Source organism: Oncorhynchus keta, chromosome 9, assembly GCF_023373465.1.
Source record: "Oncorhynchus keta strain PuntledgeMale-10-30-2019 chromosome 9, Oket_V2, whole genome shotgun sequence".
In the NCBI taxonomy this organism is placed as follows: Eukaryota; Metazoa; Chordata; class Actinopteri; order Salmoniformes; family Salmonidae; genus Oncorhynchus; species Oncorhynchus keta.
In genome coordinates, this window is record NC_068429.1 from 27,346,024 (window position 1) to 27,372,502 (window position 26,479).

Genomic DNA, 26,479 nt, shown 5'->3' on the forward strand with positions numbered 1-26,479 from the left:
CACTTTGAGAGCCTGTTTGTAGACAGACTGAATAGGTTTTAATGTTGTACAGCAAGCTTGGGCCCAACTAGTCAAGCAGTATGTTAAGTGGGGAGTATCATAGATTTGAAGTACAGTTTTGCTACCTCTGTAGTCAAACAATTTCGTATAAATCGGAAATTAGCTAGATTGAATTTAGTTATTTGAATTACCTTTTTCACATGCTTTTTAAAAGAGAGATTGGAATCAAGTATGATGCCAAGGTACTTAAAATCGGATACCACCTGGAGCTTCTCCCCTGACACATAGACATCTGGCTCAGTAGCATCTGTTGCCCTCTTTGTGAAGAACATGCAAACAGTTTTTTTCACATTGAGATGCAAACACGAGTCACTGAGCCACTTTGTAACCTGGACCATTACAGTAGTGAGTTCTTGTGCAGCTTGTTGTTTGCTCTTTGCATGCACATATATCACTGTATCAGAAATAATGAGCATGACCCCAAGAAATCTTATTAGATTTTGAAAAGTGTGTACGTAAGTAGTACCTGTAACTGGGCTGTACTCATGGTTGATGTTTGTGTAGACTTTGGTGAAGTTCAGCGTGGCTGCACCACTTTGGGGTCCTACATATGTTGATTAAGTTCTCAAACTGGCAGAGAATGCCACCTTTGGTCTTTATTTTATTTTTATTTCACCTTTATTTAACTAGGTAGGCCAGTTGAGAACAAGTTCTCATTTACAACTGCGACACCTGGTCTGTCTGTTAACACAACAGATTAACATGTTTATTTTCAATAACTAAACTCTACCTCTGTACAGTAGAATCAAGCACATAATATACTGTGTTACTGTTATGTGGTCTATGTCTGTCACGGTGGACCTGAGATTCCAACCAGTGTTACCATCACACCATTCAATACCTTCAATACTGTTGAGGTATAGAGCCCAAGGGATTGTTTAAAGAGTTACTTATGCTACATTTTGAGAGGTAAATTAATGAAATGATCCTACACACTACTACAGTATAATAAGAAATAGAAACAATCAGACATTAACATACATGGTAACAGATAATGATAAAATAACTATTGGATGTCAATAATAGGTTAGTTAAATAATATATGACAAGGCTCTGAATGTCTGTCTACAGAGGTGTTGCTAACAACTTCTAATGACATATCCACAACTAGTCAGAATATTTTTCTGTTTACAAGGGTCAATTGTTGTGGGTAGAATTAGTTGGGGAACAAAAGGCATCTTGTCACAGTATAAAAAGTATCTTACCCGCATTCTCTCTCTGTTGCTCCTGCTAGGGTGAATTTATGGAAACAAAACATTAATGTGGATAGGGAAGTCCACAATCATCTCCTTTGTTTTGTTGACGTTGAGTGTGAGATTATTTTCCTGACACGACACTCCGAGGGCCCTCACCTCCTCCCTGTAGGCCATCTCGTCGTTGTTGGTAATCAAGCTTACCACTGTAGTGTCGTCTGCAAACTTGATGATTGAGTTGGAGGCGTGCATGGCTGAACAGCGAGTACAGGAGAGGGCTGAGAATCAGCGGGGTGGAGATGTTGTTTCCTACCCTCACCACCTGGGGGCGGCCCGTCAGAAAGTCCAGGACCCAGTTGCACAGGGCGGGGTCGAGACCCAGGGCCTCGAGTTTAATGACAAGTTTGGAGGGTACTATGATGTTAAATGCTGAGCTGTAGTCAATGAAGAGCATTCTTACATAGGTATTCCTCTTGTCCAGATGGGTTAGGGCAGTGTGCAGTGTGATTGCGATATGCATATGTTGGTCACATGTACCATACAGAAATGGGCCTCACAATGGGCCTCAGGATTTCGTCACGGTATTATTGTGCATTCAGAATGCAATCGATAAAATGCAATTGTGTTTGTTGTCCATAGTTTATGCCTGCCAATACCATAACCCCACTGCCAACATGGGGCACTCTGTTGGGGCACTCTGTTCACAAGGTTGACATTGCCATACACAAGGTTGACATCGCCATACACATTGGTCTGCGTTTGAGAGACCAGTTGGACATACTTCCAAATTCTCTTATGGGAGTGAAATTAATATTAAATTATCTGGCAACAGCTCTGGTGGACATTCCTGCAGTCAGCATACCGATTGTATGCTCCCTCAAAACTTGAGACATCTGTGGCATTATGTTGTGTGACAAAACCACACATTTTAGAGTGGCCTTTTATTGTCCCAAGTACAAGGTGCACCTGTGTAATGATCATGCTGTTTAATTAGCTTCTTGATATACCACACCAGTCAGGTGAATAGATTATCTTGGCAAAATAGAAATGCTCACTAACAGGGATGTAACCAAATTTGTGCACAAAACTTGAGATAAATGAACTTTTGTGCGTATGTAACATTTCTGGGATCATTTATTTCAGCTCATGAAACCACACTTTACATCTTACGTTTATATTTTTGTTCTGTGTAGGATACACAGTATGGCTGCCCTTCAATGCCTGCATCAACAGTCACCGGCTGTCATTCTGGCCTGCACTGCATACCGTTCTGCTGCTTGTTCTAGAATTACAAGGAACAAATCAAACATTAGATCTGTTGATCATTTTATTGATCAAAGTTGACAAAACTCTGTAGATAGGAAGAAACCTTGAGAGGAACCAGGCCACAGAGGGAGTATTGTAGTTAGTTAAAAATAATGACGTGAAAATAACATGTTAAACTATGTGGTATTCACACATTTACCTTAATTCTCTCTCCTTAGCCCTTCAACCTGCTCCATGTTCCTCAGCTCAACTCTCTATTCTACCACCATGTTTCTCGGCGCTCTCACCCCATCCCAGATCTCAAAGACGGTGGTGGTGTGGTCGGTTGCCTGTGCGTGGGTCGTCTCTGTAGTTTTAGTCCTTGGGCCCCTGAGCTCAATTTCAATCCCTTCTCTCTCCACACCTTCATTACTACTCGTATTTGGGAGAGGCATTGACATGCTGAAAGCACTGAGCTGTCTGTTTAAACACACAGCTCAGACACCCATACATACCTCACAAGACAGGTCTCTTCACAGTCCCAAAGTCCAGAACAGACTATGGGAGGCGCACAGTACTACATAAAGCCATGACTACATAGAACTCTATTCTACATCAGGTAACTGATGCAAGCAAGAGAATCAGATTTTAAAAACAGATAAAAAATACACCTTATGGAACAGTGAGGACTGTGAAGCAGCACAGACACATGCATAAACACATATAACATGGATTTGTGTTGTAGATATGTGGTAGTGGAGTAGGGCCCTGAGGCCACACACTTAGTGTGTTGTGAAAGCTGTTATGAATGTATTGCATAACTGCCTTCATTTTGCCGGACCTCAGGAAGAGTAGCTGCTGTAATGGGGATCCATAATAAATACAATACGAATAAATACTCTCCCTGAGCCCATGCCCCAAACAGACAGAACAGTAACACCAACAGAGCTTGAGCTCAACATTTTGAAATGACACCTCTTCAGAACTAATGTAGTCTAATCTGGGCTTCTCAATCCCCCCTTATACAGACCGGACTTGGTGAACCAATACATGGAAACTGAACACTTGTCTCCAGTGGACATTTTTAGAATATAGCCAAGGTGTAACATAACACAGGTAAAGATGACTGTCAGTCCATTACAGGTAAAGATGACTGTCAGTCCATTACAGGTAAAGATGACTGTAAGTCCATTACAGGTAAAGATGACTAAGTCCATTACAGGTAAAGATGACTGTAAGTCCATTACAGGTAAAGATGACTAAGTCCATTACAGGTAAAGATGACTGTAAGTCCATTACAGGTAAAGATGACTGTAAGTCCATTACAGGTAAAGATGACTGTCAGTCCATTGCATCACAGCTGTTATGCAGTTCAAGGGCTCTCCTTATGTTCATTTTATTTTCCAAATCCTAATACATAGCTGCATTAATATGCATTTCTTGCAACTGTATCTTCAACATCACAGACGGCCAGTGACATCTTATTTAGGGAGTAATGGCTGGATCGGAATGAATGGAATGGTTTTTAACACATCAAACACCCTTTCCATGTGTTTAATATTCCATTCCCACCATTATTATGAGCCGTCCCCCCTCAGCAGTTTCCTGTGTTCAACATATTACTGTTAATATCCACACATGCTCTGGCATGGGGTGTTCATTTATTCAAAACCTTTGGAAAATCATGTTGAGTGTCGTTCAATGAAGAAAACATTTTAAAGAACATTAGTTTATTTCTTGTTTTCCACAGGTTACCTCAGAAACAGTATAATTTTATACAAAATCAGGAATGTTGAATAAATGCACATCAATCATCTTACTGTAGCTGTTTCCAGAGAAACCTTTGAAATAGCTATACATTAAAAGGGTTGTGTATGCATTGCAACTTATTGCTAGTTTTACAAACTCGGAGTGACTAATGCCATGATTAATTCATGTAACTTTTTAAAAGTATTTACATTTTGATTAGTAATGTCTAAAAAGTCACAAGAAAATGTGCTAAATAAATAAAAACAAGGTGTGAATGTGAAGAGACCAGTTGTTGTTGGATATGGAAAACAGGTGAGCCCCGAGGTTTTAGTCCCAGATTGTCTGCCGTCTATTAGACAGTTATTTTCCTTATTTTGCCACAAATATAAAACGAATATGACCCTGACAATCATTAGATTGTTCTTATTCCCAGATCAAAATGTAAAAGAACAGTGTCCACAACAAAACAGCATAAAACACTATTACAATGTTTCGAGTGGGAAATGCAGGAGAAGTCTTAAATGTTACCGCTTGAGGCGAACATTGACCAATGACAAAAACATCTGCAGTTATTATGAGCGTGCCACTGGGGCTGCAGTTGATTAAAAAACTAGGACAGTTTCAGTTGGGCGCAATGTTCGGTTGGAATTCAAAATGGGAAAGAGCGGAGCAAACATCATTGATACAGTGTTTTCCATTCAAGTCACAAGTTGACAGTACCATAATCTTAAACTGTATGCATGAAGTAATTGAATACATACAGGTCAGGTACAGTAGATTACATACCATTTTACATTTGTAATATTCAATATATGCAATTTAGCAGACACTTTTATCCAAAGCGACTTACATTCATGCATGCATTGATTTTGCATATGGGTAGTCCCGGGAATCAAACCCACAACCCTTGCGATACAAGCACCGTGCTCTACCAATTGAGCCATACAGGACTATACATTTACAAATTTGTTAGATATTGGGATGACATAAATTACAATGTCATAACTTTATATATGCTCAGTCACAATTCAGTGTTTGCATTACAATCCATTTGTAAACAAATTTCACTGGGGCCATAACTTGTAGATATCTTTGAATTGGATCATTTTAGTTTCTGTAGGAAATACGTAACTTTTTTCATGGATTAACTCACAAAATAGACAATTCATGGGGTGATTTCATGCAAACAACACATACATCTATAAACTTTTGATCACACTGAGTGGACATAGCAGAGTAGCTTTAAAAAGCATTTTTATAATTTGACAATTCAATTAAACATTACAAATGACTGTTTGTTTTTTTGCCTTGCAGCTCTGATTGACTTCATTTTACACTGGTGTAAAAGTGAGTCATGTTTGCACAACATAAGCTGGTTTGAACAGTTTTCGGAGCAGTCAAGCTTGGGAAAACTAGCAACTCATTTGTAAGGGCAGAGTGCCACAAGACCATTCACTATTATACAATGCAGACTAAAATGTTGGTTTCTTTGCTAAAGATATGTTTTTATTTAAAAAATATTCACAATATAAATCCTGTGTAACAATATTTTATTACAGGTTATTAAAAATGCAATTGGATGTCTTTCTGAATGAAAACCAATCCTATTGCTATTAAACCATTATGACAAGTCACGCGGCGTGTACTCAAGAGGAGAGCGTTTAGTTTGTTGTGAAACAAAGTAGGTGAATATTGCTTGAGGGTCAGGGTAGTCACTCCTTCCCTCCCCTTTTTCTAACAGTTCAAGGTCTATGGCACTTGACAGCTCCCCCCAGTTCATTTGATCCAGCGTAGAGCAAAGAGTCCATATATGAAACACTATCTCAACACAAAAACAGATGATGCATGATGTCTAAAAATGTTATTTTACACACAAAGGCAAAATGTAGTTGTTTTCCGCCACTTAAAAAAATGTTAGACAGAAACCCCTTTTCATTCTGAAAGCATGTGAGAGTGTTTTCTAGTCACCAATGGCTGCCTTCAGGGAGAAGCCCTTTATAGTCTTACCAACATGAGTGAAAGGGGCACAGAGACCAGGCCTGCTCAGAGTCTGACACAGGCTGCAACTGAAATGACAATCTATATCCTTTGTATACAGTTCACCACTAGTATGTAGCGTGCTCTATGGGGAATAGGGTGTCACTCCCAGCAGCACCTCCAACACATGGGGTGTAATCATTTGTCCAAACAGTTGCAAAACTGAACCTTCTGGAACTAAAACAACAGTTTATATTGGACACTTTTAGCTAGGTCCCTCTCTGTTTCGTTGAGTTTGCTTCCATTTAAGAAATGTTTTGCAACAAAATCAGCATAATGAATACACCCCTGGCCATGGTCTCCACACATGCTTAGCTTACCTACCTTTACCACACAGCCTTCTGACCCATTCTCACATCACATTCTGGCTAGGCTAACTAAGGCCAAGCAAAGGCATCCTCTCTCATGATCTGTTCCATATTCCAGTCCCAATTCCATTTCACATACAAAGAGTGTTTTACAGCATCCAAGTAGTGGGCACTCGGGGTGGTTGATTCAGTGACGGAGGATTTGCTCAGGAGTTGAGAGGTGAGTGAGGGATATTTCAAGCCAGTGGTGCCATGGAGGCTACTGAAACTGATCCTACACTAAAATGAGGACAGCACAGATACTGGATGTATGCAGTGTGGCTCACAGTTTCTATGGAGGCAGAGGCAAATAAATTGTCCTTCTGAAATATCCACTATGTATGGAACTTGTTCCAAAAACTGTCACAATTGTAAGTAGGCAGAGGGGAAATTTGATAAAAGAAACTCCCCGAAAGCTCAATCCAGTACTACATTTGTCTCCACAAGAAAGCACATAACATTGTCCCCCATATCACATCTCGGCTAAGTCAAACAAGTGGTTTCAGCATCTTAAAAATAATAATAACATGACTTAAAAATAAAGGCAAATCGGATGTAAGCAGAGCGATAAAGAGAGGTAGCCCTGTCCTCTAGTGGTTAACTACAGTTAATGCTCAACTACAGCAACTAGAAACTGCAATGATGAGGGTGAATTATTTTCTTTGAAAAACAAGTCTTTACAGAAAGCAGTCTTTACAAAAATCTCTGTGTCATTGGAGCACACGCCTTCTCTGGTGCGTCCTCTGAGTAAAAAATAACCGGGCTATCCCCCCCAAGTCTACTTGATGCAGTGGTTCGGCCCCCGTTATCCCAAAAGCTCTTAAAGGTTCTCTTCACCATAAAGCAGGCTCCTCTGTGTATAAAAATAAGAAGGAAGTGGACATTCAGTTCTCGTGTGGTTTCGTCTGGATCGGAGGTCACAGTCCTGTCTGTCTCACTCTACGCTGTCACCTCTCGGATGATGATCATATCCACAGTGGTGGGAAACGTCTTCAGCAGGGCTACGGCGTTCCCGTGGTCAATGTTCACAAAGCTGTATCCGTTTGCCTGGGTAGAAAAGGAGTAAGAGCTTTATAAATGCATTTCATTGATTTAATTAGAGATTTGTGGATATTTAGCTAAAACACCAAGATAGCAACTTTGGCTTTGATGTTTTATTCAATGTTTATTATTATTATTGCTATTTTAACACTTTCTTGAGACTGTACTGAAATCAGAGGGGAAGACAAGTGGGAGAAACAAAGTAGAAAGGTGCAGATGGAGATTGAACCCTAGACACCGTTGGGGGCCACCATTGTTCCTGTTCCCAAGAAAGCTAAGGTAACTGAGCTAAACGACTACCGCCCCGTAGCACTCACTTCTGTCATCATGAAGTCCTTTGAGAGACTAGTCAAGGACCATATCACCTCCACCCGACCTGACACCCTAGACCCAAATAGGTCCACAGACGATGCAATCTCAACCACACTGCACACTGCCCTAACCCATCTGGACAAGAGGAATACCTATGTGAGAATGCTGTTCATCGACTACAGCTTGGCATTCAACACCATAGTACCCTCCAAGCTCGTCATCAAGCTCTAGACCCTGGGTCTCGACCCCGCCCTGTGCAACTGGGTACTGGACTTCCTGACGGGCCGCCCCCAGGTGGTGAGGGTAGGCAACAACATCTCCACCCCGCTGATCCTCAACACTGGGGCCCCACAAGGGTGCGTTCTGAGCCCTCTCCTGTACTCCCTGTTCACCCACGACTGCGTGGCCACGCACGCCTCCAACTCAATCATCAAGATTGCGGACGACACAACAGTGGTAGGCTTGATTACCAACAACGACGAGACGGCCTACAGGGAGGAGGTGAAGGCCCTCGGAGTGTGGTGTCAGGAAAATAACCTCACACTCAACGTCAACAAAACTAAGGAGATGATTGTGGACTTCAGGAAACAGCAGAGGGAGCACCCCCCTATCCACATCGATGGAACAGTAGTGGAGAGGGTAGCAAGTTTTAAGTTCCTCGGCATACACATCACAGACAAACTGAATTGGTCCACTCACACAGACAGCATTGTGAAGAAGGTGCAGCAGCGCCTCTTCAACCTCAGGAGGCTGAAGAAATTCGGCTTGTCACCAAAAGCACTCACAAACTTCTACAGATGCACAATCGAGAGCATCCTGGCGGGCTGTATCACCGCCTGGTACGGCAACTGCTCCGCCCACAACCGTAAGGCTCTCCAGAGGGTAGTGAGGTCTGCACACCGCATCACCAGGGGCAAACTACCTGCCCTCCAGGACACCTACACCACCCGATGTTACAGGAAGGCCATAAAGATCATCAAGGACAACAACCACCCGAGCCACTGCCTGTTCACCCCGCTATCATCCAGAAGGCGAGGTCAGTACAGGTGCATCAACGCTGGGACCGAGAGACTGAAAAACAGCTTCTATCTCAAGGCCATCAGACTGTTAAACAGCCACAACTAACATTGAGTGGCTGCTGCCAACACACTGACACTGACTCAACTCCAGCCACTTAAATAATAGGAATTGATGGGAAATGATGTAAAATATATCACTAGCCACTTTAAACAATGCTACCTTATATATATAATGTTACATACCCTACATTATTCATCTCATATGCATATGTATATACTGTACTCTATATCATCTACTGCATCCTTATGTAATACATGTATCACAAGCCACTTTAACTGCGACACTTTGTTTACATACTCATCTCATATGTATATACTGTACTTGATACCATCTACTGCATCTTGCCTATGCTGCTCTGTACCATCACTCATTCATATATCTTTATGTACATATTCTTTATCCCCTTACACTGTGTATAAGACAGTAGTTTTGGAATTGTTAGTTAGATTACTTGTTGGTTATTACTGCATTGTCGGAACTAGAAGCACAAGCATTTCGCTACACTCGCATTAACATCTGCTAACCATGTGTATGTGACAAATACAATTTGATTTGATTTGGTTGCACTCCCGTGCATAGAGTTGGAGTCACAGAGGGCGTTAAATATAGATCACAGATTCTGCACTACAGATGTTTGTAGTGGGTTCATTGTAGGTAAACATCTGTTCAGCAAAGAGCCTATACTGTACATATTTATGCTCGATAGAATATAGAGGTAATAGTATTGAATTTACCTGGAGGATCTTGTCTCCAGGCTGGAGGATCTTTGAGACAGGTCCCTCAGGCTGGACCCTCGTCACAAAGATGCCCTGAGAGAGAAGAGAAAGAGCACCACACCCATTTGGTCAACAACACCCATTACACCATTTCATTGATTGATATTGTTCCAAAATCAGTAAAAATGCAACAAGCTAAATTGCTAGCACAGCTAACAATTATATTCTGACTGATAACACTCATGGATCATATTTGAATAAAAATACTATGTTAAACCTGTGAAACTGTTTACAATCAATTTCACATGCACTAGGCTGCAAAAATAGACAACACTACATTGTTATGGGGAAAAAAAGAGGGCTGATGAGCGTCAATACATTATCGTCCGGTCGAAAGGGGTTTCCCCGTCCTCCCACTCCTCCTGATATACTGAACCCTAGCTCAGGGTTCTTCTCCACTTTCACACGCATCTGAAATAGACACACAGACATATTACTCACCTGACAGGGGACTTTACTGTAAACTGTACATTTGAATATGAGTCACACTAGGGTTGCACATATTCAGAGGTGGAAACTTTCCGTGGGAATTAATGGAAATATATGCAAATTCATATTAATACCATTTAAACGTAGATGTTTTTTGCATTTGATATATTTACCATATCATATGGAGACAAACATAAACCTTTAACCTTATCATTAAGTAGACATAATTGTAAATGATTAAATCCTTCCAATAGACAAAAAAACAATTTTGTTACGAATTTAACTTTAATTAAATGAGTTGAATCTTCACATTGGATGATTTCACTGAACAACAAAAGAAAGGGAATATTGGATGATCCCTGATAATCCATCTCATCTCCAAAAAACCTTTTCATCTGTAAAATGATAGTCTAGAAACTAAAGCATTGGTTGTCTTCCTCTAAAGCTTCCTTGTCTTCTCCCTGGACCTCCTCAATGTCCACCTCCTGAACATCAGATTCTGAGGCCTCATCTTCACTCTCACTTTCCAACCTTGTTGAGGATGGCTCGCTGTCAGGCTCAAAAAGCCTCAAATTTGCCCAGATGGCCACAAATGTTTCAACCCTTGTATTGGTCAGCCTGTTGCGTGCTTTGGTGTGTGTGTTCCCAAACAAGGACCAGTTGAGCTTTGAGGCGGCTGATGTTGGTGGGATTTGGAGGATGTTGGTGGGATTTGGAGGATGATGTAGGCAACAGGGGAAAGAGCCTCAGATCCATAAAGTCCCTTCCACCAGGTGGCTGATGAGATATGTTGGCACGACTGCCATATTGCATCTCCATCCTAAAGCCCTTGCTTGGAACTGTACTTCGCCAGACTACCAAGAAACTTGGCCTCATCCAGGCCAAGGTGGCGAGACATGGTAGTGATGACACCATAGGCCTTGCTGATCTCTACACCAGACAGGATGCGCTTTCCAGCATACTTTGGGGTACAAGCCCATACACGCTGCGGCGTGTATTGGCTTCAGGACGAAGTCGTCACGCTTTTGATGTATTTCAGAACTAAAGTTTCCTCTGCTTGGAGCAACAGTGAAGTGGGCAGGGCAGTATGGATTTCTTCTCTTTCCACTGCAAGCAGAGTCAGAACATCAGACAGGATGGCATCGTCTCCCTCAATCCGTGCAATGGCTACTGCTATAGGTTTCAGGAGTTTCATACCACTCTCTCCCAAAATACATCATCCAGGAGGATCCTCTTGATGGTGCTGTCCATATCGGCAGACTGTGATATGGCCATTTCTTGGAGAGACTCCTTCCCCTCAAGGAGACTGTCAAACATGATGACAACACCACACCAACAGGTGTTGCTGGGGGGCTTCAATGTGGTGATCTTATTCTTTTCACTTTGCTTGGTGAGGTAGATTGCTGCTATAACTTGATGACCCTTCACATACCTAACCATTTCCTTGGCTCTCTTGTAGAGTGTATCCATTGTTTTCAGTGCCATGATGTCCTTGAGGAGCAGATTCAATGCATGAGCAGCGCAGCCAATGGGTGTGATGTGAGGGTAGGACTCCTCCACTTTAGACCAAGCAGCCTTCATGTTCGCTGCATTGTCTGTCACCAGTGCAAATACCTTCTGTGGTCCAAGGTCATTGATGACTGCCATCAGCTCATCTGCAATGTGGAGACCGGTGTGTCTGTTGTCCCTTGTCTGTGCTCTTGTAGAATACTGGTTGATGGGTGGAGATTAAGTAGTTAATTATTCCTTGCCCATGAACATTCGACCACCAGAATCAGAGATAATTGCAATACAGTCTGCTTTCTCTATGATTTGCTTGACCTTCACTTGAACTCTGTTGAACTCTGCATCCAGCAAATGAGTAGATAAAGCATGTCTGGTTGGAGGGTTGTATGCTCGGCGAAGAAATCTCTTCCAATACACATTGCCTGTGAACATCAGAGGTGAAGCAGTTGCATACACAGCTCGAGCATGACATTCACCAGCATTTCTCTGACTATGTCCCTCCATTGAGTCAATTTTTTTTAGCTGTTGCTATCGATACAGTGTCTGGTTCATAATTTTCACCACAAATAGAAGTAGAGGGACTTTTGTCAGAGGTTTCTTGTTGTGAGCGTTGAGGGAACTTTATGCACTTGGCCAGATGATTCTGCATCTTTGTTGCTTTCTTCACCTATGATTTGACATGGTATTTGCAAATGTACACAGCTTTTCCTTCTACATCCGCTGCAGTTAAATGTCTCCTCACATAAGATAGCACCCTTGGCATTTTCCTGTAGAGATTATTGCAATCACAATTTACAAGAAAGCATGTAGTCCTTGGCTCTGACAGTATAGTAGTGTGGCAAGATCTTGAGAATCAGCTGTACATGTGATGGAAGAGTGCACTGCATATGTGATGGAAGAATGCACTGTGCATGCAGGTTTCAATTCCATTGAATTGTTTAACTAAAATATGAAACAATACCTAGAATTGCCTTATATGTATCCCATGAAAAAGGTTCACTGTTATAAGCTAACTTTTTTGATGAATTTAAGCAAAATCCCCTAAATTCCAGGGCTTAACTTCCCATGGAGAATTTCCAGGAAATTGACTGACCCTTTGCAACCCTAAGTCACACACATCACAGTCACAGATAAACATATTGGATAAGACTGTGGAGGACTCATTCTATCCAGGTAGTTCAGTTTACAACAAAACCATGTTACGCATGCTTCAACTTAGTGGTCAGTGTCACCAACCCTATTCCTCGAGCGCTACATGGTATAGTTCAAACACAGCACTACAACACCTATATGAGTTTGTCCAAATCAATTTGGTTGGGGGGGTTATAAGATGGTCATTTAGCTATTTGATTTTGAATTTTAGGACCCCTTTTAGGCATAATATATGTATATATGTATATATATTTAAAAAAATACCAAATCCCATGGAAAAGCATTGGATTACACATTCATAAATGGCAAAAAAAAGTCATATTTAACCCCTTTTTGTGGTAGGCACAAACTTACTGTACCTCCATACTTCCATTGAATTTTAACTGGTACCGGTTACCTTCAGACAAGATCGTGACACTTGTGGGGGTGGTAGAGCAAAATGGACCACCATCGTGTTCGTGAGTCTTATCTTTCCATAGAGTGGTCATAATAGTCCGGCAAACACAGCTGCAGAAGGCCGCCAAAGGCGGATGTGGTGGATTGAGATGCAGCCAATGCAAAACAACAGATCTCTCCAGCTTATACTGACAGCATTTGATGGGGATTTTTTTTACTATGTTACTTAGATTTATGGACTGGTGCGTCAATAGACTCTAGGGGGTGTTAATGGAAGTTTTGATGATGAATGATGTTTTTAGTTGTGGGCTGACAACCTATAACTCTCCATGGCTAGGGGTGGGGGAGCATTGTTTTACTGCAACTCTTCCGTCTCTCATCCATCCCACCATCCTACCTCCTGGTGCAGTGTGTCTTGAGTGGCCCGTGGCAGAGGGGGTCCCTGGGGCTGCTGGCCATGGGAGACCTTAAGCATCAGGTAGTCGATGAGCTGCTCTCTGGAGGGGTGGCGGGCCATGGGCGCCTGGCACGACGTCATCTGGCCTCGCACTGGACCGCCCATCTGACCATTCATTAAAGGCACCTGGGCAACACACAGACAGACATACACACAAACACACAGAAACAAAGAGACAGACATTGTTATAGAGTTAACATTCCAACAACAAAAGAGATTGTCAGTGCATATCTAAAAGGCTCATCCATAAATAAGCTTTCAACTTCAGCATGGTTTGGGAATACACTGCATGAGGTTTCATAGTACTAAAATCCCTATTTTCCCACCACCTTGGTTACCATAGCCCTCTAAAACTAAAGAAAACAAATACTAGGCTATAATCCAGCAAGAGAAAAGCCCTCACTGGTCCAATTTGGCCAAAGGACAAGATAAACTGCAGGACTGCGTCACGATCGTTGGAAGCATAATCGGACCAACATGCAGCGTGATCTGGGTTCCACATCTTTCTTTATTTTTTAAGTAAGTGAACCATACAACAAAACAAATAATAAAGAATCATACAAATCACCAACATAGAAATAGTAACCTAGAACCCCACATAGAAATAATAACCTAGAACCCCACATAGAAATAATAAACTAGAATATCCCCCAGTCACGCCCTGATCTACTTCACCATAGAGAAACAATGGCTCTCTATGGTCAGGGCGTGAAAGTACCCACGTGATCTGGGTTCCACATCTTTTTTTTTTTAAGTAAGTGAACCACACAACAAAACATGATGACAATTGAGTGCTAACATGCAACAATATCCCACAAACACAGGAGGGGAAAACAGCTACTTAAATATGATCCCCAATTAGAGACAACGATTACCAGCTGCCTCTAATTTGGAATCATACAAATCACCAACATAGAAATAATAACCTAGAACACCACATAGAAAAAATAAACTAGAATACCCCCCAGTCACGCCCTGATCTACTTCACCATAGAGAAACAATGGCTCTCTATGGTCAGGGCGTGACAGATTGGCATACAGAATAACATGATGTAACAGGACAGCGGAGTCAATCACCACCTTCCGGAGACACCTGAAACCCCACCTCTTCAAGGAATACCTAGGATAGGGTAAGTAATCCTTCTCACCCCCCCTAAAAGATTTAGATGCACTATTGTAAAGTGGCTGTTCCACTGGATGTCTTAAGGTGTATGCACCAATTTGTAAGTCGCTCTGGATAAGAGCGTCTGCTAAATGACTTAAATGTAAATGTAATGTAACAGAATAAAGTGTGATTTCAGCAGAAGTTGCTGATTTAGCACCAGCAAGGTGCTCTGTCTTAGAGACACTGGCTGTGTGTCCAGCAGCAGGCTCGCCACCGCCCTCAAAGCCATGGAAATAATTTGGCTCCGACTAGTGTGGAGGATGAAACGTAGAGATAATTTCATTAAGTTTTAATAGATGGTGGTGGTGCTGCGGTTATTGGCAGGTTCCATTAATGGAGGGAGGACAGAGGGGTGGAGATGCTGGGCCGGCAGTGGTTTGGGTTTTCTCCACGATGAGAGTAAAATCTGAAATTACACCCTATTCCCTACATTCTATGTAATAGGGTAGGATAGGCTAGGGCTCTGGTCAAAATAAGTGCACTATATAAGCAAAGGCTTTCTTTATGGTGTGATTCAAGAGTAATTCTTAATGCCAGGTCTGAAGGACCATTTCATCCTGGTAAACCTTAAGGTAGAATCACAAAATGTCGACAAATTACCCACATTTGGCCAGAACATGTCTAAATAACAACATTATTTAATTAATTCCCTATCCATATTTCCTCCAAATGTACATCCAGGCAGATCGACAGTAAGTCTAAGAAGAACAGAGTAGATTGAACTAAAACAAAGAGACCATTGAGTCAGTGCATTCAGAAGGAGACATTTACATAAAATAACGTAACATCTGATAAGGACTTCACGTCTGTGTAATAAGAGGGCTCTCTATGAGCCGGGTCTGTAGTTCTCTGTAAGACATCTCTTGAAACAGACCATTTAAAATTCTCCCAGACAGCAGACTGACCTCATTCTGCAGCTCTGTCTAAGCCGGTTACTGAAAAGAGACAGTAGCAGTATCACCAAACAACCTGCAGGGGTATCTGGAGTGGCTACGGATACATACGGAGTTCTGTATCCCAATTTGCCCAGACTAAAAATAAGTATATTAGTGCAGGATTGTTTTGCTCGGCTGCAGCTACCCCCTAATTGATCGCCTTTGTCTGGTCATGGTGTAGCCTTCAAACTTCAAGTTGTACACAAAACTGTTCTATTGAATTCCATGCCTCAGACAGTAAGCATAAGTGCGATTTCATGTTCCATTTTACAGGAGGGGAGTAAAGCTATAGCTATTTACATGTTTTACACAAAATACATGATTGACATGTTCGTATAAACTTTGTTTTCAGTATTGCAAACATAAGAACGACACAAACAGACAGTATAGTGATTTCATGTCCTTCTTAGCTGCTGATTTACATTCAGCTATTTACTCTTGCCACAACATAGCAGCATATTTGACATAACTATGGCACCGGGCGATGCGAAACGAACTCGCCCATTATCAGACTCTTTTTACGGGTCAGCATACCCGCTCGGATGCCTAGAATGTTCTGCTGCCCAGATGTGGAATGCAGCAAGACAGAGATGAGCAGTCTTTATTTTTATATATAAAGAATATACAAAGGACATTTGGGCTAGGGGGTATAATATCACATTACACAAGGACATTAAGGTATATACACACATTTATGGTCTTTAATGGTCTTAAAATACAGTTCAATTTATTTTTTGGAAGGTAAGAAAATGTGGTGTTTTGTTTGTAAATGTACATTTGTGAAAATGAAATTTGGCCAGAAGAAAAATGAAATGAATTACATCAAATTGTTTCAACTTCTTTATATCGTAAGTAAATAATCCAAGCAGTACATCTCTCCACAATAATGTAAAATCTTCAGAAATGTGTTATAAATCTACTGATGTCTCGCCACAGATTACAGATTACATGAATACAATGCCAAAAAAGATGCAACACTGTTTCTGGGTGGTCATTATAAAAAGGTACCATTTGAATTTGTTTAGCTTTTTAACAGATAATATCAATAAAACAATTCCAATAAGGCATGACATCCTGTTGTAACAAGGCTCGTATAGCTCTATTGCTGTTGAATGGACTAAAAGAAAAACAAATCTTTCCTACTGGTGCGTCAACATGGTTAATTGTAGGTATGTTCTGAGGGTCAGGTCTTTCCTACTGATGAGTCAACATGGTTAATTGTAGGTATGTTCTGAGGGTCAGGTCTTTCCTACTGGTGAGTCAACATGGTTAATTGTAGGTATGTTCTGAGGGTCAGGTCTTTCCTACTGGTGAGTCAACATGGTTAATTGTAGGTATGTTCTGAGGGTCAGGTCTTTCCTACTGATGAGTCAACATGGTTAATTGTAGGTATGTTCTGAGGGTCAGGTCTTTCCTACTGGTGCGTCAACATGGTTAATTGTAGGTATGTTCTGAGGGTCAGGTCTTTCCTACTGATGAGTCAACATGGTTAATTGTAGGTATGTTCTGAGGGTCAGGTCTTTCCTACTGGTGCGTCAACATGGTTAATTGTAGGTATGTTCTGAGGGTCAGGTCTTTCCTACTGATGAGTCAACATGGTTAATTGTAGGTATGTTCTGAGGGTCAGGTCTTTCCTACTGGTGCGTCAACATGGTTAATTGTAGGTATGTTCTGAGGGTCAGGTCTTTCCTACTGGTGCGTCAACATGGTTAATTGTAGGTATGTTCTGAGGGTCAGGTCTTTCCTACTGGTGCGTCAACATGGTTAATTGTAGGTATGTTCTGAGGGTCAGGTCTTTCCTACTGGTGCGTCAACATGGTTAATTGTAGGTATGTTCTGAGGGTCAGGTCTTTCCTACTGATGAGTCAACATGGTTAATTGTAGGTATGTTCTGAGGGTCAGGTCTTTCCTACTGGTGCGTCAACATGGTTAATTGTAGGTATGTTCTGAGGGTCAGGTCTTTCCTACTGATGAGTCAACATGGTTAATTGTAGGCATGTTCTGAGGGTCAGGTCTTTCCTACTGGTGCGTCAACATGGTTAGTTGTAGGTATGTTCTGAGGGTCAGGTCTTTCCTACTGGTGCGTCAACATGGTTATTTGTAGGTATGTTCTGAGGGTCACGTCTTTCCTACTGGTGCGTCAACATGGTTAATTGTAGGTATGTTCTGAGGGTCAGGTCTTTCCTACTGGTGAGTCAACATGGTTAATTGTAGGTATGTTCTGAGGGTCAGGTCGTTCCTACTGGTGCGTCAACATGGTTAATTGTAGGTATGTTCTGAGGGTCAGGTCTTTCCTACTGATGAGTCAACATGGTTAATTGTAGGTATGTTCTGAGGGTCAGGTCTTTCCTACTGGTGCGTCAACATGGTTAGTTGTAGGTATGTTCTGAGGGTCAGGTCTTTCCTACTGGTGCGTCAACATGGTTAGTTGTAGGTATGTTCTGAGGGTCACGTCTTTCCTACTGGTGCGTCAACATGGTTAATTGTAGGTATGTTCTGAGGGTCAGGTCTTTCCTACTGGTGCGTCAACATGGTTAATTGTAGGTATGTTCTGAGGGTCAGGTCTTTCCTACTGGTGAGTCAACATGGTTAATTGTAGGTATGTTCTGAGGGTCAGGTCTTTCCTACTGGTGCGTCAACATGGTTAATTGTAGGTATGTTCTGAGGGTCAGGTCTTTCCTACTGGTGAGTCAACATGGTTAATTGTAGGTATGTTCTGAGGGTCAGGTCTTTCCTACTGGTGCGTCAACATGGTTAATTGTAGGTATGTTCTGAGGGTCAGGTCTTTCCTACTGGTGCGTCAACATGGTTAATTGTAGGTATGTTCTGAGGGTCAGGTCTTTCCTACAGGTGCGTCAACATGGTTAATTGTAGGTATGTTCTGAGGGTCAGGTCTTTCCTACTGGTGCGTCAACATGGTTAATTGTAGGTATGTTCTGAGGGTCAGGTCTTTCCTACTGGTGCGTCAACATGGTTAATTGTAGGTATGTTCTGAGGGTCAGGTCTTTCCTACTGGTGCGTCAACATGGTTAATTGTAGGTATGTTCTGAGGGTCAGGTCTTTCCTACTGGTGCGTCAACATGGTTAATTGTAGGTATGTTCTGAGGGTCAGGTCTTTCCTACTGATGAGTCAACATGGTTAATTGTAGGTATGTTCTGAGGGTCAGGTCTTTCCTACTGGTGCGTCAACATGGTTAGTTGTAGGTATGTTCTGAGGGTCAGGTCTTTCCTACTGGTGCGTCAACATGGTTAGTTGTAGGTATGTTCTGAGGGTCAGGTCTTTCCTACTGGTGCGTCAACATGGTTAGTTGTAGGTATGTTCTGAGGGTCAGGTCTTTCCTACTGGTGCGTCAACATGGTTAATTGTAGGTATGTTCTGAGGGTCAGGTCTTTCCTACTGGTGAGTCAACATGGTTAATTGTAGGTATGTTCTGAGGGTCAGGTCGTTCCTACTGGTGCGTCAACATGGTTAATTGTAGGTATGTTCTGAGGGTCAGGTCTTTCCTACTGGTGAGTCAACATGGTTAATTGTAGGTATGTTCTGAGGGTCAGGTCTTTCCTACTGGTGCGTCAACATGGTTAATTGTAGGTATGTTCTGAGGGTCAGGTCTTTCCTACTGGTGAGTCAACATGGTTAATTGTAGGTATGTTCTGAGGGTCAGGTCTTTCCTACTGATGAGTCAACATGGTTAATTGTAGGTATGTTCTGAGGGTCAGGTCTTTCCTGCTGGTGAGTCAACATGGTTAATTGTAGGTATGTTCTGAGGGTCAGGTCTTTCCTACTGGTGCGTCAACATGGTTAATTGTAGGTATGTTCTGAGGGTCAGGTCTTTCCTACTGGTGCGTCAACATGGTTAGTTGTAGGTATGTTCTGAGGGTCAGGTCTTTCCTACTGGTGCGTCAACATGGTTAGTTGTAGGTATGTTCTGAGGGTCAGGTCTTTCCTACTGGTGCGTCAACATGGTTAGTTGTAGGTATGTTCTGAGGGTCAGGTCTTTCCTACTGGTGCGTCAACATGGTTAATTGTAGGTATGTTCTGAGGGTCAGGTCTTTCCTACTGGTGAGTCAACATGGTTAATTGTAGGTATGTTCTGAGGGTCAGGTCGTTCCTACTGGTGCGTCAACATGGTTAATTGTAGGTATGTTCTGAGGGTCAGGTCTTTCCTACTGGTGAGTCAACATGGTTAATTGTAGGTATGTTCTGAGGGTCAGGTCTTTCCTACTGGTGAGTCAACATGGTTAATTGTAGGTATGTTCTGAGGGTCAGGTCTTTCCTACTGGTGCGTCAACATGGTTAATTGTAGGTATGTTCTGAGGGTCAGGTCTTTCCTACTGGTGAGTCAACATGGTTAATTGTAGGTATGTTCTGAGGGTCAGGTCTTTCCTACTGGTGCGTCAACATGGTTAATTGTAGGTATGTTCTGAGGGTCAGGTCTTTCCTACTGGTGCGTCAACATGGTTAATTGTAGGTATGTTCTGAGGGTCAGGTCTTTCCTACTGGTGCGTCAACATGGTTAATTGTAGGTATGTTCTGAGGGTCAGGTCTTTCCTACTGATGAGTCAACATGGTTAATTGTAGGTATGTTCTGAGGGTCAGGTCTTTCCTACTGGTGCGTCAACATGGTTAATTGTAGGTATGTTCTGAGGGTCAGGTCTTTCCTACTGGTGCGTCAATATGGTTAATTGTAGGTATGTTCTGAGGGTCAGGTCTTTCCTACTGATGAGTCAACATGGTTAATTGTAGGTATGTTCTGAGGGTCAGGTCTTTCCTACTGATGAGTCAACATGGTTAATTGTAGGTATGTTCTGAGGGTCAGGTCTTTCCTGCTGGTGAGTCAACATGGTTAATTGTAGGTATGTTCTGAGGGTCAGGTCTTTCCTGCTGGTGAGTCAACATGGTTAATTTTAGGTATGTTCTGAGGGTCAGGTCTTTCCTACTGGTGAGTCAACATGGTTAGTTGTAGGTATGTTCTGAGGGTCAGGTCTTTCCTACTGGTGAGTCAACATGGTTAATTGTAGGTATGTTCTGAGGGTCAGGTCTTTCCTACTGGTGAGTCAACATGGTTAATTGTAGGTATGTTCTGAGGGTCAGGTCTTTCCTACTGGTGAGTCAACATGGTTAATTGTAGGTATGTTCTGAGGGTCAGGTCTTTCCTACTGGTGAGTCAACATGGTTAATTGTAGGTATGTTCTGAGGGTCAGGTCTTTCCTACTGGTGCGTCAACATGGTTAATTGTAGGTATGTTCTGAGGGTCAGGTCTTTCCTACTGATGAGTCAACATGGTTAGTTGTAGGTATGTTCTGAGGGTCACGTCTTTCCTACTGGTGCGTCAACATGGTTAATTGTAGGTATGTTCTGAGGGTCAGGTCTTTCCTACTGGTGAGTCAACATGGTTAATTGTAGGTATGTTCTGAGGGTCAGGTCGTTCCTACTGGTGCGTCAACATGGTTAATTGTAGGTATGTTCTGAGGGTCAGGTCTTTCCTACTGGTGAGTCAACATGGTTAATTGTAGGTATGTTCTGAGGGTCAGGTCTTTCCTACTGGTGAGTCAACATGGTTAATTGTAGGTATGTTCTGAGGGTCAGGTCTTTCCTACTGGTGAGTCAACATGGTTAATTGTAGGTATGTTCTGAGGGTCAGGTCTTTCCTACTGATGAGTCAACATGGTTAATTGTAGGTATGTTCTGAGGGTCAGGTCTTTCCTACTGGTGAGTCAACATGGTTAATTGTAGGTATGTTCTGAGGGTCAGGTCTTTCCTACTGATGAGTCAACATGGTTAATTGTAGGTATGTTCTGAGGGTCAGGTCTTTCCTACTGGTGCGTCAACATGGTTAATTGTAGGTATGTTCTGAGGGTCAGGTCTTTCCTACTGGTGCGTCAACATGGTTAGTTTTAGGTATGTTCTGAGGGTCAGGTCTTTCCTACTGGTGCGTCAACATGGTTAGTTGTAGGTATGTTCTGAGGGTCACGTCTTTCCTACTGGTGCGTCAACATGGTTAATTGTAGGTATGTTCTGAGGGTCAGGTCTTTCCTACTGGTGAGTCAACATGGTTAATTGTAGGTATGTTCTGAGGGTCAGGTCGTTCCTACTGGTGCGTCAACATGGTTAATTGTAGGTATGTTCTGAGGGTCAGGTCTTTCCTACTGGTGAGTCAACATGGTTAATTGTAGGTATGTTCTGAGGGTCAGGTCTTTCCTACTGGTGAGTCAACATGGTTAATTGTAGGTATGTTCTGAGGGTCAGGTCTTTCCTACTGGTGAGTCAACATGGTTAATTGTAGGTATGTTCTGAGGGTCAGGTCTTTCCTACTGGTGCGTCAACATGGTTAATTGTAGGTATGTTCTGAGGGTCAGGTCTTTCCTACTGATGAGTCAACATGGTTAGTTGTAGGTATGTTCTGAGGGTCACGTCTTTCCTACTGGTGCGTCAACATGGTTAATTGTAGGTATGTTCTGAGGGTCAGGTCTTTCCTACTGGTGAGTCAACATGGTTAATTGTAGGTATGTTCTGAGGGTCAGGTCGTTCCTACTGGTGCGTCAACATGGTTAATTGTAGGTATGTTCTGAGGGTCAGGTCTTTCCTACTGGTGAGTCAACATGGTTAATTGTAGGTATGTTCTGAGGGTCAGGTCTTTCCTACTGGTGCGTCAACATGGTTAATTGTAGGTATGTTCTGAGGGTCAGGTCTTTCCTACTGGTGAGTCAACATGGTTAATTGTAGGTATGTTCTGAGGGTCAGGTCTTTCCTACTGATGAGTCAACATGGTTAATTGTAGGTATGTTCTGAGGGTCAGGTCTTTCCTGCTGGTGAGTCAACATGGTTAATTGTAGGTATGTTCTGAGGGTCAGGTCTTTCCTACTGGTGCGTCAACATGGTTAATTGTAGGTATGTTCTGAGGGTCAGGTCTTTCCTACTGGTGCGTCAACATGGTTAGTTGTAGGTATGTTCTGAGGGTCAGGTCTTTCCTACTGGTGCGTCAACATGGTTAGTTTTAGGTATGTTCTGAGGGTCAGGTCTTTCCTACTGGTGCGTCAACATGGTTAGTTGTAGGTATGTTCTGAGGGTCACGTCTTTCCTACTGGTGCGTCAACATGGTTAATTGTAGGTATGTTCTGAGGGTCAGGTCTTTCCTACTGGTGAGTCAACATGGTTAATTGTAGGTATGTTCTGAGGGTCAGGTCGTTCCTACTGGTGCGTCAACATGGTTAATTGTAGGTATGTTCTGAGGGTCAGGTCTTTCCTACTGGTGAGTCAACATGGTTAATTGTAGGTATGTTCTGAGGGTCAGGTCTTTCCTACTGGTGCGTCAACATGGTTAATTGTAGGTATGTTCTGAGGGTCAGGTCTTTCCTACTGATGAGTCAACATGGTTAATTGTAGGTATGTTCTGAGGGTCAGGTCTTTCCTACTGGTGCGTCAACATGGTTAATTGTAGGTATGTTCTGAGGGTCAGGTCTTTCCTACTGGTGCGTCAACATGGTTAATTGTAGGTATGTTCTGAGGGTCAGGTCTTTCCTACTGATGAGTCAACATGGTTAATTGTAGGTATGTTCTGAGGGTCAGGTCTTTCCTACTGATGAGTCAACATGGTTAATTGTAGGTATGTTCTGAGGGTCAGGTCTTTCCTGCTGGTGAGTCAACATGGTTAATTGTAGGTATGTTCTGAGGGTCAGGTCTTTCCTGCTGGTGAGTCAACATGGTTAATTTTAGGTATGTTCTGAGGGTCAGGTCTTTCCTACTGGTGAGTCAACATGGTTAGTTGTAGGTATGTTCTGAGGGTCAGGTCTTTCCTACTGGTGAGTCAACATGGTTAATTGTAGGTATGTTCTGAGGGTCAGGTCTTTCCTACTGGTGAGTCAACATGGTTAATTGTAGGTATGTTCTGAGGGTCAGGTCTTTCCTACTGGTGAGTCAACATGGTTAATTGTAGGTATGTTCTGAGGGTCAGGTCTTTCCTACTGGTGAGTCAACATGGTTAATTGTAGGTATGTTCTGAGGGTCAGGTCTTTCCTACTGGTGCGTCAACATGGTTAATTGTAGGTATGTTCTGAGGGTCAGGTCTTTCCTACTGATGAGTCAACATGGTTAGTTGTAGGTATGTTCTGAGGGTCACGTCTTTCCTACTGGTGCGTCAACATGGTTAATTGTAGGTATGTTCTGAGGGTCAGGTCTTTCCTACTGGTGAGTCAACATGGTTAATTGTAGGTATGTTCTGAGGGTCAGGTCGTTCCTACTGGTGCGTCAACATGGTTAATTGTAGGTATGTTCTGAGGGTCAGGTCTTTCCTACTGGTGAGTCAACATGGTTAATTGTAGGTATGTTCTGAGGGTCAGGTCTTTCCTACTGGTGCGTCAACATGGTTAATTGTAGGTATGTTCTGAGGGTCAGGTCTTTCCTACTGGTGAGTCAACATGGTTAATTGTAGGTATGTTCTGAGGGTCAGGTCTTTCCTACTGATGAGTCAACATGGTTAATTGTAGGTATGTTCTGAGGGTCAGGTCTTTCCTGCTGGTGAGTCAACATGGTTAATTGTAGGTATGTTCTGAGGGTCAGGTCTTTCCTACTGGTGCGTCAACATGGTTAATTGTAGGTATGTTCTGAGGGTCAGGTCTTTCCTACTGGTGCGTCAACATGGTTAGTTGTAGGTATGTTCTGAGGGTCAGGTCTTTCCTACTGGTGCGTCAACATGGTTAGTTTTAGGTATGTTCTGAGGGTCAGGTCTTTCCTACTGGTGCGTCAACATGGTTAGTTGTAGGTATGTTCTGAGGGTCACGTCTTTCCTACTGGTGCGTCAACATGGTTAATTGTAGGTATGTTCTGAGGGTCAGGTCTTTCCTACTGGTGAGTCAACATGGTTAATTGTAGGTATGTTCTGAGGGTCAGGTCGTTCCTACTGGTGCGTCAACATGGTTAATTGTAGGTATGTTCTGAGGGTCAGGTCTTTCCTACTGGTGAGTCAACATGGTTAATTGTAGGTATGTTCTGAGGGTCAGGTCTTTCCTACTGGTGCGTCAACATGGTTAATTGTAGGTATGTTCTGAGGGTCAGGTCTTTCCTACTGGTGAGTCAACATGGTTAATTGTAGGTATGTTCTGAGGGTCAGGTCTTTCCTACTGGTGCGTCAACATGGTTAATTGTAGGTATGTTCTGAGGGTCAGGTCTTTCCTACTGGTGCGTCAACATGGTTAATTGTAGGTATGTTCTGAGGGTCAGGTCTTTCCTACTGGTGCGTCAACATGGTTAATTGTAGGTATGTTCTGAGGGTCAGGTCTTTCCTACTGGTGCGTCAACATGGTTAATTGTAGGTATGTTCTGAGGGTCAGGTCTTTCCTACTGGTGCGTCAACATGGTTAATTGTAGGTATGTTCTGAGGGTCAGGTCTTTCCTACTGGTGCGTCAACATGGTTAATTGTAGGTATGTTCTGAGGGTCAGGTCTTTCCTACTGGTGCGTCAACATGGTTAATTGTAGGTATGTTCTGAGGGTCAGGTCTTTCCTACTGATGAGTCAACATGGTTAATTGTAGGTATGTTCTGAGGGTCAGGTCTTTCCTACTGGTGCGTCAACATGGTTAATTGTAGGTATGTTCTGAGGGTCAGGTCTTTCCTACTGGTGCGTCAACATGGTTAATTGTAGGTATGTTCTGAGGGTCAGGTCTTTCCTACTGATGAGTCAACATGGTTAATTGTAGGTATGTTCTGAGGGTCAGGTCTTTCCTACTGATGAGTCAACATGGTTAATTGTAGGTATGTTCTGAGGGTCAGGTCTTTCCTGCTGGTGAGTCAACATGGTTAATTGTAGGTATGTTCTGAGGGTCAGGTCTTTCCTGCTGGTGAGTCAACATGGTTAATTTTAGGTATGTTCTGAGGGTCAGGTCTTTCCTACTGGTGAGTCAACATGGTTAGTTGTAGGTATGTTCTGAGGGTCAGGTCTTTCCTACTGGTGAGTCAACATGGTTAATTGTAGGTATGTTCTGAGGGTCAGGTCTTTCCTACTGGTGAGTCAACATGGTTAATTGTAGGCATGTTCTGAGGGTCAGGTCTTTCCTACTGGTGAGTCAACATGGTTAATTGTAGGTATGTTCTGAGGGTCAGGTCTTTCCTACTGATGAGTCAACATGGTTAATTGTAGGTATGTTCTGAGGGTCAGGTCTTTCCTACTGGTGCGTCAACATGGTTAATTGTAGGTATGTTCTGAGGGTCAGGTCTTTCCTACTGGTGAGTCAACATGGTTAATTGTAGGTATGTTCTGAGGGTCAGGTCTTTCCTACTGGTGAGTCAACATGGTTAATTGTAGGTATGTTCTGAGGGTCAGGTCTTTCCTACTGATGAGTCAACATGGTTAATTGTAGGTATGTTCTGAGGGTCAGGTCTTTCCTACTGGTGAGTCAACATGGTTAATTGTAGGTATGTTCTGAGGGTCAGGTCTTTCCTACTGGTGAGTCAACATGGTTAATTGTAGGTATGTTCTGAGGGTCAGGTCTTTCCTACTGGTGCGTCAACATGGTTAATTGTAGGTATGTTCTGAGGGTCAGGTCTTTCCTACTGATGAGTCAACATGGTTAGTTGTAGGTATGTTCTGAGGGTCACGTCTTTC

The 26,479-nt window shown here is 42.6% G+C and overlaps 1 protein-coding gene across 6 annotated transcripts in view; it reads right to left on the minus strand.

Annotated features, from left to right (window-relative positions):
* Window positions 1–4,211: 4,211 nt before the first annotated feature.
* Window positions 4,212–26,479, minus strand: part of LOC118387449 (erbin-like) — a 135,601-nt gene continuing 113,333 nt past the window's right edge. For all 6 annotated transcript variants that reach the window (XM_035775825.1, XM_035775826.1, XM_035775821.1 and 3 more), the window contains 4 exons: window positions 13,721–13,906; window positions 10,159–10,251; window positions 9,799–9,873; window positions 4,212–7,678 (listed from right to left, as the gene is read on the minus strand). In XM_035775825.1, coding sequence (XP_035631718.1) covers window positions 7,571–7,678; window positions 9,799–9,873; window positions 10,159–10,251; window positions 13,721–13,906 — 462 coding nt within the window. In that variant the 3' untranslated portion in view covers window positions 4,212–7,570. The remainder of the gene's footprint in view (window positions 7,679–9,798; window positions 9,874–10,158; window positions 10,252–13,720; window positions 13,907–26,479) is intronic.